At 42.6% G+C, this 16,966-nt stretch overlaps 1 protein-coding gene across 1 annotated transcript in view; it reads left to right on the top strand.

Moving 5' to 3' along the window:
• Positions 1–7,651: 7,651 nt before the first annotated feature.
• TMEM182 (transmembrane protein 182) overlaps positions 7,652–16,966 on the top strand; it is a 45,985-nt gene continuing 36,670 nt past the window's right edge. Inside the window, exons 1-3 of the mRNA XM_074991370.1 lie at positions 7,652–7,999; positions 8,405–8,501; positions 9,252–9,350. Of these exons, the coding sequence (XP_074847471.1) occupies positions 7,859–7,999; positions 8,405–8,501; positions 9,252–9,350 (337 nt within the window). The 5' untranslated portion in view covers positions 7,652–7,858. The remainder of the gene's footprint in view (positions 8,000–8,404; positions 8,502–9,251; positions 9,351–16,966) is intronic.

Here is a 16,966-nt window from a genome sequence, read left to right as displayed (position 1 = left end):
TCTGTCCGCTAGTCATCATCTAGCTCCTGCCTAAGGGGCAAACCGCAGTCTGAAATTGCCACTTATCATTGGCAATGGCTATGGACCAGCTGCCCTGACTGTCTCCCTGTAGCTCTAGTACCCCCACGGCCTTGTAGCCTTGCCTTAGCCTGGCAGTTTGCCTGGCCAGAGCCCCACAGCTTTACCTGCCTTTCCCCAGCACCCCTCTGGCTTACCAGGTAGCCAAATCCTTCCTGTTCCACAGATAGAGCAAGAATGAACTTCTCTCCTTCAGGAGATCAAGTCCCAGCCCCATCCTACACCCAGGCCTGTTTTAACTACTTATGGATCAATACAGGGTAATGGGCGCATCACAGGCTGGAAGTCATGTGTGCTAACCACTGTCCAGCCCTCTAAATCCCATTACGATCACATTCTAAAGTATTTGAAAACATCATTAGTTCTTCAGCAAGAGAGACAAAATTTTAAGTCTAATAAATTTTCAGCTAAAGTTCTTATAATCATTTTTGGAGACAGATCTCAGACAACGAATACAATTTATTACTGTAAATGGAACATGCTCTTTGATTTCATCATTACAAATAGGCAGGATCAAGACCCCCAAATGTACCATTTATCATCAAACTTACCAAGTCTAATGACTTATTTCATTCTGGTTTACAACTTCCGATCGTTAGAGTGCATTTAGCAGTCATTTCAACTTTTCATATACAGATAGAGCCTAGAAGAAAGACTCGACAATCCATTGGTCCAGAAAATTTTGAGGCATTGTAAGTGAACTGGAGTTTTAAAACTGCTGATAATATTAATGGGATCCAAAGACTGATCTCTTCTAAGAGGCCTGAGATGTGAAAATAAGTCTTTTTTGTGACTGCAATCTCAAAGTGATACACTTTGGTGAATTACTGTGAGTTTCAAAAGGTAAAAGTGAGACATATGCAGTAGCTCTTTCCCTGCACCTGACCGTGCCTTTTCATAGAATCATAGAATACTAGGGCTGGAATGGACCTCAGGAGGTCATTGAGTCCAGCCCCCAGCCCAAAGCAGGACCAACCCTAACTAAATCATCCCAGCCAGGACTTTGTCAAGCTGGGACTTAAAAGCCTCTAAGGATAGAGATTCAACCACCTCTCTGGGCATCGCATTGCAGTGCTTCACCACTCTCGTGGTGAAATAGTTTTTCCTAATATCCAACCTATACCTCCCCCTCAGTAACTTGAGACCATTGCTCCTTGTTCTGCCATCCCTCATTACTGAGAACTCTTTAGAGCCCTCCCTTCAGGTAGTTGAAGGCTGCTATCACTCTTTTCTGCAATCTAAATAAGCCCAAATCCCTCAGCCTCCCCTCATAGGTCACGTGCTCCAGTCCCCTAATAATTTTCATTTCTTTCCGCTGGACCTTCTCCAATGTATCCATGTCTTTTCTATACTGGACAGCCCAGAACTGGATGTAGCACTCCATATGTAGCCTGACCAGTGTCGAATAGAGGGGAATAATAACTTCTATAGATCTGCTGGAACTGCTTCTAATACAGCCAAATATGCCATTAGCCTTCTTGGCTACAAGGGCACACTGTTGACTCATATCAAGCTTCTCATCTGCTGTAATCCTCAGGTCCTTATCTGTTGCACTGGTACTTAGCGAGTTGGTTCCCAGCCTGTAACAATGCTTGGGATTCTTCTGTCCCAAGTGCAGGACTCTACACTTGTCCTTGTTGAACCTCAGATTACTTTTGGCCCAGTCCTCCAGTTCATCTGGTATCACAGGGGTAGCTGTGTTACTCTGTATACGTGAAAACAAAAAGAAGTCCTGTGGCACTTTATAGACTGATATTTTGGAGCATAAGCTTTCCTGGGCAAAGACTCACTTCAGATGGATGAGACTATATAGTTCATATTTGTGTGGCTGAGACAAAGAAGCTGCATCTACGCTTGCATTCTTCTTTCGAAAGAGGCATGCAAATGAGGGAAATGGAAGATGCAAATGAGGTGTGGATTTACCTATCTGGTGCCTCATGTGCATATTCTCCTTTTGAAATAAGAAAAGCCGTGTAGACATGGCTTTTTCAAAAGTAAACCATCTTTGAAAGAACTCCTCTTCCTAAAAAAATAGGAAGAAAGTTTCTCTTGAAGATGGTTTACTTTTGAAAGAGCTACGTCTACACTGCTTTTCTTCTTTAGAAACAAGAATATGCGAATGAGGTGCCAGGTATGTAAATCCACACCTCATTTGCTTTTCCATTTCCCTCATTTGCATGCCTCTTTCAAAAGAAGAATGCAAGTATAGACGCAGCTTCTTTGTTTCAGCCACACAAATATAAACTAGATAGTCTCATGCATCTGACGAAGCGGGTCTTTGCCCCTGAAAGTTTATGCTCCAAAATATCTGTTAGTCTATAAGATGCTACAGGACATGTTTTTGAAGACAGTCTAACTCGGCTACTCCACTGATAGATAGGCTGTGTCATTTTGTCGATACGAATTTGTTAAGCATTTATTTAAACAGAATCTAATCCTTCAAGAAGTCAGATAGATGCAGAACCATCTTAGGACATCTCAGGATAGAGTTGTCATAATTGCAGGCCTAGATGCACTTTTGCACCTTTTCTGGTTTTGGTGAGCATATCTCAGCTGTTGGACCTTGTTCCTTTGTCTATCTTGGGGTGGAGTTCTGCAGTTCTCCCACTCCTAGACTAGGATTGCTACAGTACCCCATATGTGTGGTCTGCTTTTATTTGGGAGTCTGTACCCAGTGGTATATTGCGATCAGATAGCCTTAAACCAAAGTATTGTTTGTGTTAGTAACAGGAACAAAACATTTAGGCTATGGCTACAGGACAGCCCTATTTTAAAACACGATATTTCAGAAGATATTTCAAAATTTGAAATAAAATATTTTTATTTTAATAGCGATTTTGAATAGCATTTTTGGGTCCATAGCGCTGTTGCGAAATAGTGCCATTGGAGTCCATTATGGCCTATTTCAAAATAGGCTTTATTCCTCAGGGAGTGAGGTTCACTGCAATTGAAATAATGCACTGTTATTTTACATTTATTTCACAATAGCATGTGTGTTATTTTGACAATGCTGAAGTTATTTTGAAATAACTGCTGTTATTTCAAGATGACTTGGCCGTGGAGACATAGCTGTAGTGAGAAAGGATTTTAAATAAGTCTACATATGTCTTACCTGAAATATTACTTTTCCTTGATGGTAGCCCAGGCAGATATCCCAGCAGGTGCCTGTGTCTTAATTTGGTTCCCCCCAGACAACTTGTCCTTGACTCTTTTGAAACTGCTGTAGTCCTGTTCATCCTATGTTAATTCATTTAGCCAATAACCATACAGTACTCACAGATTATTACAGAGCAGCTCCACTTCTTTTACAGTATTAATGTCTTAATTTCTCAGACATGTTCTGTTAACATCTGCCCTGCATATGTCTGTAACACGGATTCACACTGGAAAACTTTTCACCTATCCTACCCTTCTTTCATACAGCTAGTGCCCACAGTGGCATCAGCTGGCAGCAGTGCCTATACAAAATATTAATCCACTTTAATACCTCTCTCGTATAAACACACAGGGAAGGATCATGAGTCCTACAAAGGTCACTTTATACTGTACTTCCAGACAGTGCCAAGTGACCTTAAAGATACTGCAAAGAGACAGCTGAGGATTCAGCATCCCAGCTGGGATGGGGCACCCTGAGGCGGAGTGGGGAAGGGATGGGATGGGTGCAGAGCCAAAGCGTATTGTGCTCTGCTGACCTCCTGTTGGTGCAATGATCTTGAGGGGATCATTCTAGCCGATGCATGTTAGAGCAGCTTTGACTTGTTTAGGAGGCTGGTTCTGTGCCCAGGATTGGAGGAGAATAAATGGACTTCAGGGCAACCTTTCTTTCACCCCCAGCTGAATAAGGGCATGCAATCAGTACGGCTGAGTGAGGACTGAACCACTTGCAAATCCTTGTGTGAACAGGCTTAAATTTACTCTGGTGCAGAGGGCTAGTACGCAGTTTGTGCACCACCTTGATCCTGTTTTAGACTTTCTGTGAGGACAATTCCATTTACAATAAGACGTCCTTAGGTTAGATGGTTTTGCATGCCCAGTATTCTGAATGATGTAATGTGTAACAAATAATCCATCTGGGGGTGACTGCTGTCTACCAGTTTCTGTATGAGTAAGTGAGAACTTCCAAAGTTATTTAAAATATCTTTCTTTAGCTGTTAATGGGCTATGATGTCCTTAGAGGATTCAACTATAGGAGCAATTTTCTCAGCAATTGCAATAGTAGTTTTCTTGGTATATGTTAAGACACAAACCAGTAAAATGCTGTTTTTAGATCATGTCTGTATCTGCCAGCACAGATAAGGAACGGCTTGCCAAATCTAAACATACACACAAAACACTGACTCAATCACACACAAACATAAACAAGCCAAAAACCTCCTCCCCCCCGCCCCCGCTATAAACAAATCAAGCCCTTTCTACTACACACTGGGAAGGGAAAAAAAGAGACTGAAGACTGCTACTTACAGCAGAACCATATAACACAAAACTAGACAGAAACAGTTTCAAGCCTGTTCAAAACAGATGGAATAATAAACATCTTGCCAGTTTTGTTAAATGATGTATTTGAGTTAATCCTTTGCATTAGGTCCTTCACTAAACTCTACTGCACTAAAAAACAACAAAATCAGTTAACAAAAATGAGGCTTAATGGGATAAATTGATCCGTAGAATAAACTCATTTGAGCCAGTGGAATTTTCTGTAGCAGAGATTAATTTGGCCCAGTAACTTTTATTTTTTAAACTCCTGGTCTTATAACAGGCATTTATGGGCATTAGATATTATGAATCAAGGACTGATCTTAAGAGTAAGATTCAAAAGAATAATTCTTTTATTTTGATAAGACTGATTCTCTCTTCTTTGCCTTGATTTGATTTGCTGATGATTAACCTTCAAGGTTTAATGCAATTAAAAATTACTATAAGATATTTTTCATGAATGTTCAAGTTTTGGATAACATGAATTTTCATTAGGACATAACATGGCTTCTAGTTCATTCCCAATTTAGAATGACATAATACCGAAGCTGTTAGAGTATTTGGAAGCTATCACTGCCAGAGCACATGTCATAAATAAAGAAGAGAATAATCAGATTAGACCCTTCAGAATGAACATTCTAAATTAATAACCAAAACATGACATGTACTGTATTTTAAAACTAATCACTTGAACCACACAGCAAATGATGTACAGTATCTCTCAGTTGAGTTCAACGGAAGTTACTCTCATGTGGCTGTGTGTGCAGGATCAGACAGCCATGGGTCTCTCTGCTCCTTCCTGATTCAAGTGTAAGGAATGTGCCAGCAGGAACTCAATGCTGCTGAAGGCTGGGAGGAATGTATCTCCCAAAGATCATTTGCATGAGAATGCAAAGGTGTGCATATGTGATACCTTGCAAACAAAGCCTGATGGATAGCAAGGAAGCAATAAGATTTTGTCTGTTGTAAACACATTGTTGTAAAATCACAATGTATGCTAACACTCAGTATAAGAATTGTGAAATGTCACCAATGCTCCAAGTCATTGTGGGGGACAGGGCAGGTCATCATAACTGTATAACTCATGGATTACTCACGGCTCCCCTGGTTCAAAGCATTGCAAATCAGAAGAGAGAGATGGTTAGAGCTGTTTACCTGCATGCCTTGCTTAAGCCTTGGCTATGTAGCTATAAGCCTGCTTTAATTAGTCTTCCCCACTTGTTAAAAGTTTGTATCTTGTATGGGACTCTACTTTGGTAGATGCTGTGAGCTAGAATCACAGGGTGGTGGCTATGGCCGCTAAAAGATGAAATCATAGGGTTTTGCCTCAGGCCAAACTCCCAGCAGTAGATGGATGGAGTGACTGGTGGACGGCCAGTAGGAGGAGCAGCAGCAGATGGATGGTGTGACTGATGGACGGTTGGTAAGAGGAGGAGCAGCGGCGGATGGATGGTGCGACTGTTGGACGGCTGGTAGGAGGAGCTGTGGACAGATGGATGGTGCGACCGGCTGCCAGCCTGTAGGAGCAGCAGCGGATGGACGAATGGAATGGCTGGCTGGTAGGAGCAAGCAGAAAGCCAGATCAGCGCAAAGGTGGCGTTGTCTCAGGTTCCATGAGGGAATGCATCAGCATGAGGTATCAGTGCCTGCACGGACTGGACCAAGTTGTAAACTGGGCATTTGAATTGGGGGTGCGGAGAAAGTTGGGTGTGTGGATTGGCTGTTTACAGTATTGGACTAGTGAGCCTGAGAGGCCAAGGACATTACTTAATGCATTTGAGCTGGGACATTTACTTGAGGATTGATTATGAACTCTGTGGTATTTTCCCAAACTTATGCTAACTGACCTTTCTGCCTCTTTTATTAAAAGTTCTTTTCCACACTCAGACTCTGTGCTGGCGAGCGGGGAAGCATTGCCAGGGGTGTGCGAATTTCCCAGGCTACTGGGTGGGGGCTCAAGCCAGTTCTGTGTGAGATGGATGAAAAGGAACCCCTAGATGCTGAACCCGGCCCTGGTTGCTGCCAACTCCTTCTGGCAGGAGGGTTACATAAGCATGGCCAGATTTTGGGGCAGGCAACCCATGTAATCACTTAGGGTGCCACACTTTGGGGGAGTTGGTTTAAGGTGTTGTTTTCATTGTTATCAAGAAAAAGAAAAATAGAATATTGAGGTCAATGGTAATAACATCAAGACTTGCTGAGCTGTGGGCATAAATGCTTTGTAAATTGATAGTTCCCAAGGCAAGAGAATAGGTTTGACTTCAAATAATTGTTTCTTGACACTTTCCTTGGTTCTTTTAGTAGAACACACCATTCTAATCCAGAACAAATCCCTTAATAAAAGTTACTTTAGTGTCTTTTATAACTGAACCACATTCCTGGTCTATGCCTCTTTGAAGTACAAAAAATAAATATAAGTAACTCTAAAGAAAAGAAAATATTGACAAAGAATCCCCTTGACTGAAATATTCATTTAGATGCATGTGTCTAAGTTGTCCAGTGTAAAAGGGCTATTGTAAAATAAAATCATGTGTTTTGCACTGTTTTATATATATATATATATATATATAAAAATTTGTAGTAATGATGTCTTATAACAACCTGCAAATGTGGCATTGCTTAGATATACTATATTGTGTAAAGTCTTATACAGACATTAACACATCGTTTACCACTCAGATGTGGCTTTTTTCTGCTATGGGTTTAACGTTTGTTGGCACAGGAAGCCTCTTTCACTTTCTTTCTCCAAGCAAACTGAATTTACAACAAATGTTTTCATTCAACTTGGAATTTTGTGTGTGTTCTCTTTCCTGCTAATGGCAGGAGAAATGTTCACTGCCAAATTTACACATTAAAAATGCTTATTGTAACTATGGGCTATAATCCCACCCATGCAGAGTTATGGGGGTGCTGCAGTTTCACCCCCCCCATCCACTTTTGTTGATGCAACAACTGTAATAATATTTCAAGACACTCCCTGTCTCTCTGGATAGTTAGGGGAAGGTCATCTATTTTTGACTAGCCACGCCTTGACAGAGAAACAGAGTAAAGCTCTCCCATCAATATCCTAAAATAGAAGGCCCTTTCCATCTGTTGGCTTGAATTCAGCCTTGTGGAACACAAGTCAGAAACACGTATCAAGGCACAGGGGACAGCATAAAAGCAAGGAAAGAGAAATTTCTTCAAACACAGCCTGCATTCTCTAGTCAGCATTTATTGTCGGCTGGCCTATTTTTTTTTTATTTTGAGAAAGTTGATTTTTAAAGTAATTTGAAGATATCCATATTAATTTGGAAACAATTCAACGATGAAACTGAGTGTGGGGATATTTTTTGGAGGCCTCTTTGGGGCACTGGGAGTTTTGCTCTTTTTAGTCGCCTTTGGAACAGACTACTGGCTTCTGGCCACAGAAGTTGGAGGATGTTCAGATGATCCCAACAATACGAAGGTGAGTAGTCATATTTTTTTTTAGAAGAATAGCCAGTGTTAGTTTCACAGAAGTGTTCATTCTCCTTCATGTAGGAAGAACTTACTGAATGAATACTAAGTCTGACTCTGGCATTTATGGGCCTGACCCAAAAGCCTACCGCAGTTAGCAGATTTGTATTTACTTCATTTGCATTTGATCAGGCCCTTTGTTCTCAGAACCACAAGATACGATCTGATCTTTTGCCAAAGGAACTATAATTTTACAGGTTTTATTTAAATAATCTGCATTCAGATATGCTGCAGTTTCTGATCATTTTCAACTAAAAACCAGTGCTTAATGGGATTTGATTCCGTCAGCTAGCTGAAACATGCCTTGGCTTTGCTCATATATGCAGGCTACTAAAGTTGTGTTTGTTTTGTGCAGGTGGAGATCACTTTCCATCATGAAGGTTTCTTCTGGAGGTGCTGGTTTGCTGGAGACGTAGGAGAAGAAACTAACAATATTTGGAAATTCTGGTACAGTAAGTGTAATTTATATTTTTACATTACTGTACTTTTACCATGTTGATGCCAAGGCTGAAATTTTTGTTAGGCAGTTTTAGTCATCTGGTGCTGTATATATCTCATATTGGATCGGTGCTCTTAAATATAGTACATAAATCTGAATAAATTAGTAATGCACTTGAAGACTTAATCTAGCATAATTAACTAAAGCTTCATAATTGTAAAATTACTCAATTTTAAATACAGTAGTTATTTTAAAAGTCAACCCTCTCAAAATAAAAAATTAGGCAAGCAAACAATAAGTGCTGGCTAGAAGATACAGTCTGTGTTGGAAGAAATTTCTCTTTCCTAGCTTTTTTATTTTTCCCTGAGCCTTGTGTCTTGATTTGTGTTGTATCTCATGAATAGGGATTCTCTCTCATTCACACACGTATACAGACACTTGCATCAGATCCTGACACCCACCATGCAAACGATTGTTTTACTGCTCCAACGGTGCAAGTCATCCTTGCAGCTGTCCTACCAGGGCATTCTCCCTAGGCAGAGGAATCCCCAGATGGCATGGAGATGACAGTGCTGGTATCCTTCACTCAGTCAAAACTCTCACTGTGGTTCATGGGGCTTTTGCTGGAATATGAATTTGGAGGCTGGATCTATAGAATTCAGTCTGCCACTTTAGAAAAAGTGTTGAAAGTGTTCTGCTCAGCACAATGCGATGCCCAATCATATAAATACTAGACACTAATGTTTAGACTTTTTTCCTCCAGCCAACCAATCACCATCTAAGAATTGCACACACGCCTACCTTTCTCCATTTCCTCTGATCCGAGATGAACACAACTCAACCGCCTATGACTCTGCAATAAGTAAGTACTTTCTCGGCCGTAAGTGTATACAGTCCCTGTAGTTTCAGGAAAACAATTTGGATACTTCACTATGAAGTAGCTTGATCACTTCATGTGGTTTAATTAACAGAGCTTTGAAATTTCATAGTCTAAAATTTTAAAATGTGTTTAAAAGTAAAAATGTAAGTAAAAATTCTATCATCTAATTTCACCAGGGTTGGACTGCTCATTTCTAGAAGTCATAATATTTAAGTTACTCTTTAGAAAAGACTTAAGAACATGTTTACCGCTAACCATGTGGGTAGTCTTATAGAAGTCAATGAAATTACTCACATTTTTAAAACTGTGTGCTTAAGCCCTTGCTGCATAGGGGACATAGTTTCCAAATGTGAAATTTCCTTTTTAAGAGTCTGTGTTCTTAATAAAACAAGTATCTCCTCTGACCCCCAGAACTGAATATAATATATAAAATATCATTTAGTAGTGTCTTCAAAGAGCAAATCTATCTTAAATCCAACTAATCTAGGGACCAGTCTCATAGAATTAGACTGTTCATATGATGAATTACCCTACTTTATTTATGTGTGCTTTTCTCTGATTGGTTGAGTTAGTGGTTCCCTCCAGAATAATGGTTTTTGCTCCTGTGTGTTTGTGTTGCGCTTTGTAATGGTGTTAGTTCACTGCTGGGATGCCTCCTTGTGTCTGGGTCCAGAGATCAGCTTTAGCTTGGTCTGGCTTCCCCTTCCATTGGTTCCTTGCACTGTGACCCTCCTCCCACCTCACAACTCCTCTTCCCAGACAGTTCACCATTCAGTCCTCCACTTCCAGGATTTCAACATCCCATTGGACAAGCTAGAAGGCACGCCAGACAATCTTCCAGTCAAAGTCCAGGTCCACTGGCTAGTAGGGGAACCCTGTTCTTTCCCACTTGCCCCAGTGTCTCCAGATTCCAGCCCAGAGACCCAATGCCTAACAACCAGCTCAGTCTCAAACCCTCTTGCTGTTTTCCTGGCCACCTTCCTGCAGCACTTCTTTGTCTTCTGCCCCATCTCAGGATTTACTAATGTGAGCTTCTTCTATTTGCAGTGGCTGCCCCACCCTTCTTGGCTTCTTACTTCTCTGTAGTCCATGGCTTACTCTCCCCATAAAACTCCTCCTCTCTTGCCAATTCCCTTTCTTTCTCAAGAGTAACTGTAGAGCTTCTCTCTGTAGCTCCCTCCTGCTTCCAACTTCCTGGCTTTATACAAGCTTCAGCCTGCTTCAGTCCAGCTGGGTTCATCTTCAATTAGATTTTGATCATGGTTCTTCCCCAGGTGCAGCCTAGGAGATCAATTGGCCATATTTAACCAGGGTGTATATGGTGTAGGGTAGATACTTACGAGCTTATGGGGATGGGTGTGGGGGATACCTTCTATCATGCAGTTGCTGAAGTTGGGCCTGCAGGTCATCTCACTTCAGCTTTGGGTTTCCCACCATGGGAAACTGTCTTCTCTTCCATGGTCTCTGGCACTCCTGCTTACACTCTGCCTTGTGAAACCACTTCCCTGGCTTGCTCTACAGCTACCAACTTCTCTTGTAACTCCTGCCCTTGCTTTGCACTTCTCCTGTTACCCTTTCCTCCGGGTCTGAATTCCCCACTATATATTGGGGCAAGTGCCATTTAAAACAAATTGGGCCAGTATTTGATATCAATGGCCAAATCAAGGATTTCTATGGAAATCTAAAGGAAATTATTTTTCAAATGATATACGGCCAAATGTCTCTCAGTCTCATAATGATCAGTGACACATGACTGCTGTATATCCTAGAACCTGCACTATTCCCATTAGTAAATGAGTTCTGGATCTGATTCTTATTGTATATACTGCAGACAATAACTGTATGGTCAACAATTCTGCTGACCTTTTGAAAATATTATTAACAGTCCAGAAGGAGTTCCAATCTGGCCAGTCAAGGTCGTAGGTCAAATCCATCAGCACAGCTAGAGAAATCTGTCTTTTCAATGACATATGACAGAACCTTCCTTGCCTATTAATGTACGAGGAGTTTGCATCCAACCAATCATTCGTAAATTCATAAGGAATCCACAAATTACATGATAGAAGTGGACAAAGAATACAAGGGAAAAAAAGGAACACCATCAGCTTTTCTTATTAATTGTAATTAACATTTCTCAATAGATCCATTGCTCAAAAATAATTTGTCCAGCTATATTTCATATGAGGAGATTAAAAACAGAAAAAATTGTACTGTAGGTGATAGCCCAGAAACTCAATATTCAAAGCCATCCCTACTATAAAAATAAATACAGTTGGATTGGTTTGGAGATCTTTAATGTTCTGGTAAGAAATTCTGCATTGAGTTCCTGCCACACAAGTTCATTTTCAGTATCTGAGTCTAATTTTTTTATTAGAGACAATATTTACATTCAAGAATCTTTTATAGTTATCAAAGCAACCCTCTTTGCTATTTAATGCCTTTATACATTATCATAATTTTTTTCTAGTACAGAAATTTACGCCCCATTAGTCTAGCACTGCCCTATCCACACTGCCCGAAAATTCTTCTCCATGTGCTGAAACGGCCCTACTGTTTAACTTAACTGCTGTCTCAAGGTTGCAAAACAAGTCTAACCACCCCATTTTCACATTCTTATAACAAACATTCATTCTTGATGGTAAAAATCTTCCATAGTTGGTTTCTTCCTGAAGGTGAACCTGTGGTGAATCCTGTAAGCTGTATTTTAACTATGAAATGGTGATGGGTTAAAAAAAATCACCTTTCCTTCTTAAAAAAAAAATCTAGCTACCTTTTTGGAACATGTGTATTGCAAATGACATGCTCTAAGATCAAACACAAGTTATGGGCTACATGCAGGAATTAATGGGTGCAACTCTATGTCCTGTGTCATGCATGAGGTCAGACTAGATTATTCAGGTTGTTCCTTCCAGCCTTAAAATATATGAATTTGAGTAGAAAAAACAGCAGAAGTTTTCAAGATAAAATTTGTGTAAAAATATATTCTGCATGTATGTATGTAATTTTCAAAGGTGCTTAAGTTATTCCCTAAGTTATTTTTCAAACGATTAAAGGCTCAGACTTTGGCCCTATATTTGCTCTTTGACATGTTGGGCTTTGAGTCTTATCAGAATAGTTTGGCACTAACTTTAGGCTGTGGTGAAAACACCAAGGCTATAGTTACACTGACCCAAACTGTCGGCAGCAGTAGGCAAATGGACAGTCTTGAAAATGCAAATTGCTGCTTATTTGCATATTTGCTCACTGGCAGAGGCTGCTGCTGGCAGAAAAAAGCAGTGTAAATGTAGTTTTGCTGGTGAACCACCCCTGTTTGTCAGCAGCCTCTTATGCCTGGAAAAAATCAGGCATAAGAGGCTGCCATCAAGGGGCGGGGGAGGCGTTTCACCGGCAGAACCACATTTACAGTGCTTTCTCTGCTGGCAAGCGAATATGCAAATGAGCAGCAATTTGCATTTTTGAGACCACCCCTTTGCATACTGCTACTGGCAGTTTCATTCAGTGCAACCGTAGCCTAAAAATCATGCTTTGCCTGTCCCACATGGAAATCCAGTTATTTGTGAACCAGTTTCCCCCACTAAATCTGTTCAGGAAGAGGAAAGAAAATGGATTCTCAAGGAGTAGATTTAAATAGCTCACACGGGGCCAAATTCCCTGCTGGGATAACTCTCCAAAAGTCAGTAAAAACTTGGCCCAAAGCATTTTAGGGCAACATTTCCAAAGGGCCTCAATTCACCCTCCATTTGTTTGTTCCTCCCTTTCTGTGCTCAGTTTTCAGCCTCTTATCCTTCTACACTCAGGAAACAGAGATACAAACTGTGCATGCAGGTAGAGGCCTTTGAGTCTATGTCTTTCTTTAAACACCGCTACAAACATTTACAACAGAAGTGTACAAAACATCAGGCACAGAGCTCAGTTCTTTCTGCTGCTAAAGTCAGGTTGCAGAGCCCTCTGGTTATGGGTATGCTATTGAGGTATTTCGAAATAAAATATTTCAAAACAACTATTTCAAAATATCTTATTTCAAAATAACACGGATACACACAAAATGCATTTTGAAATAGCACCCAGCCGTTTTGGACACATCGCGCAATTTTGAAATAGTGTAATTGGACACTATTATAGCTTACTTTGAAATACAGCTATTTCATGTCTCAATAGTGCCTTTTTTTGAAATACCTATTTTTAAATAGGTGTTATTCCTCCTGAAATGAGGGTTACAGATTTTGAAATAACACACCTAGCATTTTGAATTTTTTTCAAAATAGCATGTGCAGACACTAGGAAAGTTATTTCAACATAACAGCTGTTATCTCAAAAGAACTCTATAGTGTAGACATAGCCTCAGTGAGCACCTTGAGTAGAGATGGGGAGACACACACCACCCAGAATCTTGGCTTTTCTGGAGATTTAAATGTACACTGTCGTGTTCCTGCTTTCTTGTGTTGTTGCCCACACATGCACACACAGGATCTGCTTTCAACAGTTAGGCTACGTCTACACGTGCACCCAACTTCGAAATAGCTTATTTCGATGTTGCGACATCGAAATAGGCTATTTCGATGAATAACGTCTATACGTCCTCCAGGGCTGGCAACGTCGATGTTCAACTTCGACGTTGCTCAGCCCAACATCGAAATAGGCACAACGAGGGAACGTCTACACGGCAAAGTAGCACACATCGAAATAAGGGAGCCAGGCACAGCTGCAGACAGGGTCACAGGGCGGACTCAACAGCAAGCCGCTCCCTTAAAGGGCCCCTCCCAGACACACTTTCATTAAACAGTGCAAGATACACAGAGCCAACAACTAGTTGCAGACCCTGTATATGCAGCACGGACCCCCAGCTGCAGCAGCAGCAGCCAGAAGCCCTGGGCTAAGGGCTGCTGCCCACGGTGACCACAGAGCCCCGCAAGGGCTGGAGAGAGAGTATCTCTCAACCCCCCAGCTGATGGCCGCCATGGAGGACCCCGCTATTTCGATGTTGCGGGACGCGGATCGTCTACACGTCCCTACTTCGATGTTGAACGTCGAAGTAGGGCGCTATTCCCATCCGCTCATGGGGTTAGCGACTTCGACGTCTCGCCGCCTAACGTCGATTTCAACTTCGAAATAGCGCCCAACACGTGTAGACGTGACGGGCGCTATTTCGAAGTTACTGCCGCTACTTCGAAGTAGCGTGCACGTGTAGACGCAGCCTTAGAGTCGCAGTTTCAAACCTGCAATTTGTTATGCTTTATATGGTCTCCATTATTGTGTGCTACTTTGTATGTTCACTTATGCAAACACCCTGTGCCTTTCAGAGATGGAATGATAGTTTGCAATGATAGGGTGCTGATAATAGGCAGACACCTATAGACTCTAATTGTGCTGCCACTGGATCCATTTGGCACTGAATTTTGTAAAATGATAACGGTATTGCTTACAGATGAACAATGGAAAAAAAACCAAAATTATTATGTAAATAATTAAATTAAATAAAGCCAGCAAACTACATACTTTGTAAACATGTATCCTCATTTGTAGCCACAGATAACATTGCATGCTTCTTTGACAAAGTAAGGTAGCAGTAGGAAGCCTCTTCCACTCCTACATCTTGGAGCATAGGCCATTGACAACCATTTGCCAGGGTCCCCTGTACTGGGTGATCTTTTCCAGTCCTGACCAGGTATACCCTGCCTTTTTAGTGTCTGTCTTCAGGTCTCTGTGACAGATTTTTCTTGGGTGCTCTTTTTTCCTGTTTCCTTGTGGGTTCCAAATTAGCGATGGTGGCGGTTGGTTTTCTAGAGATATGTACAGTCCTTCACCATCTTCTCTTCCTAATTTCTTCTTTGACAGGAAGTTGGTGAGTCAGTTGCACAGGTCTTGACTGTAGACAGGGGTCCCGGAGGATTTTACGGAGGCAATTATTAATAAATGTCTGGATTTTTTTGACAGTCCTCTTAGTTGTTCTCCAAGTTTCTGCTCCATACAATACAATTTGACATTGGGGTTGAATAACTTCATCTTAGAATTTTAGATGTGTTTCATGAGGAGAAAAGCTGTTCTTGCTTTCCCAATCCTCACCCTCACATCAGCATTGGTGTCCCTCTCTTTATTGATGATGCTGAATTAAACTAGTAATGTATTTATATAACTATTAATAGCAACGAAGGGTCCTGTGGCACCTTATAGACTAACAGAAAAGTTTTGAGCATGAGCTTTCGTGAGCACAGACTCGCTTCATCAGATGCTGGTCTTGGAAATCTGCAGGGCCAGGTATAAATAAGCCAGAGCAAGGGTGGGGATAACAAGGTTAGCTCAGTCAGCAAGGGTGAAGCTTACTACCAGCAGTTGATCTGGAGGTGTTCTTGCTGACTGAGCTAACCGTGTTATCCCCACCCTTGCTCTGGCTTATTTATACCTGGCCCTACAGATTTCCAAGACCAGCATCTGATGAAGTGAGTCTGTGCTCACGAAAGCTCATGCTCAAAACTTTTCTGTTAGTCTATAAGGTGCCACAGGACCCTTAGTTGCTGTTACAGATCCAGACTAACGCAGCTACCCCTCCGATAATTATTAATGTATCTCATTACTTATAATAGATCATTTAACACAAGCTGCGTCTACACGTAAGCGCCCTTTCGAAAGGGCAAAAGTTGAAGTTTGGCTTTCGAAAAAGAGGCCATCGAAGGAGAGCACCGGCGTTCCGATCCGCTCTTTTGAAGCACCGCCCTGGTCTTTCGAAAGAGAGCGTCCACACGGCTCCAAGCCCTCTTTCGACAGAAGGGAGGCAGGAAATGCTGCGGACGGGGTCCCATGGCTGACAAACCCTTCTGGGGTCACAGCCAGCCGCCTCCTTTAAAGGGCCCCTCCCTCCGCCCTCCCCTCTGCACGAGCTGAGCGCTGCCCAGCCTGTTCGTGCCTGGTAGAGCCCACTCGTGCCCATGGAAGCCCAGCGACCGCTCCTGCAGGCGGATGCCCTCATCACGGACGCCCTGCTGGCCGTCTACACGTAAGCGCCCTTTCGAAAAGGCAAAAGTTGAAGTTCGGCTTTCGACATCGGGTGGCTGCAAGGTCCCCCCAGGGCCGTGGGGCTCCCCCCCCCAGGGCACTGCCGGGTGCCCCCTGGATGCCCCAGTGCCTCTGGACCCACCCCAGCAGCACTGACTGGTGGGAGCGCGTGGTGCTAGGGGAGTGGGGAGAGGAAAGGGGGCTGCAGAACTTCCGCATGTCGAAGCAGAACTTCGAGGAGATCTGCCACTGGCTCGTCCCCGCACTCCGGCACCACGACACCTGCATGCGGCCAGCCCTCACCCAGCAGAAACGGGCCGCAGTCGCCATCTGGAAGCTGGCCACCCCAGACTCCTATCGCTCTCTGGGACAGCAGTTCGGGGTGGGCAAGGCCACCGTTGGGGCTGTGCTTATGGAGGTAAGAGGGGAACGGGGCCGGGGGGGGGGAGGGCTTGGGCAAGGGGAACCCTCGCCTGCAAGGGGCTGGATGGGGCAGGGGCTGGACAGGAGGGGTCAGGGGTTGCATGGGCCAGGGGCCGGATGTGAGGGGGACAGAATGGGCCCAAGGCGGAGGGCCACGGCTGCCACACCCACATTACAGCACGTGT

This window comes from Carettochelys insculpta, chromosome 1 (genome assembly GCF_033958435.1).
Source record: "Carettochelys insculpta isolate YL-2023 chromosome 1, ASM3395843v1, whole genome shotgun sequence".
Classification (NCBI taxonomy): Eukaryota; Metazoa; Chordata; order Testudines; family Carettochelyidae; genus Carettochelys; species Carettochelys insculpta.
This window is presented reverse-complemented; position numbering and strand designations above follow the sequence as displayed.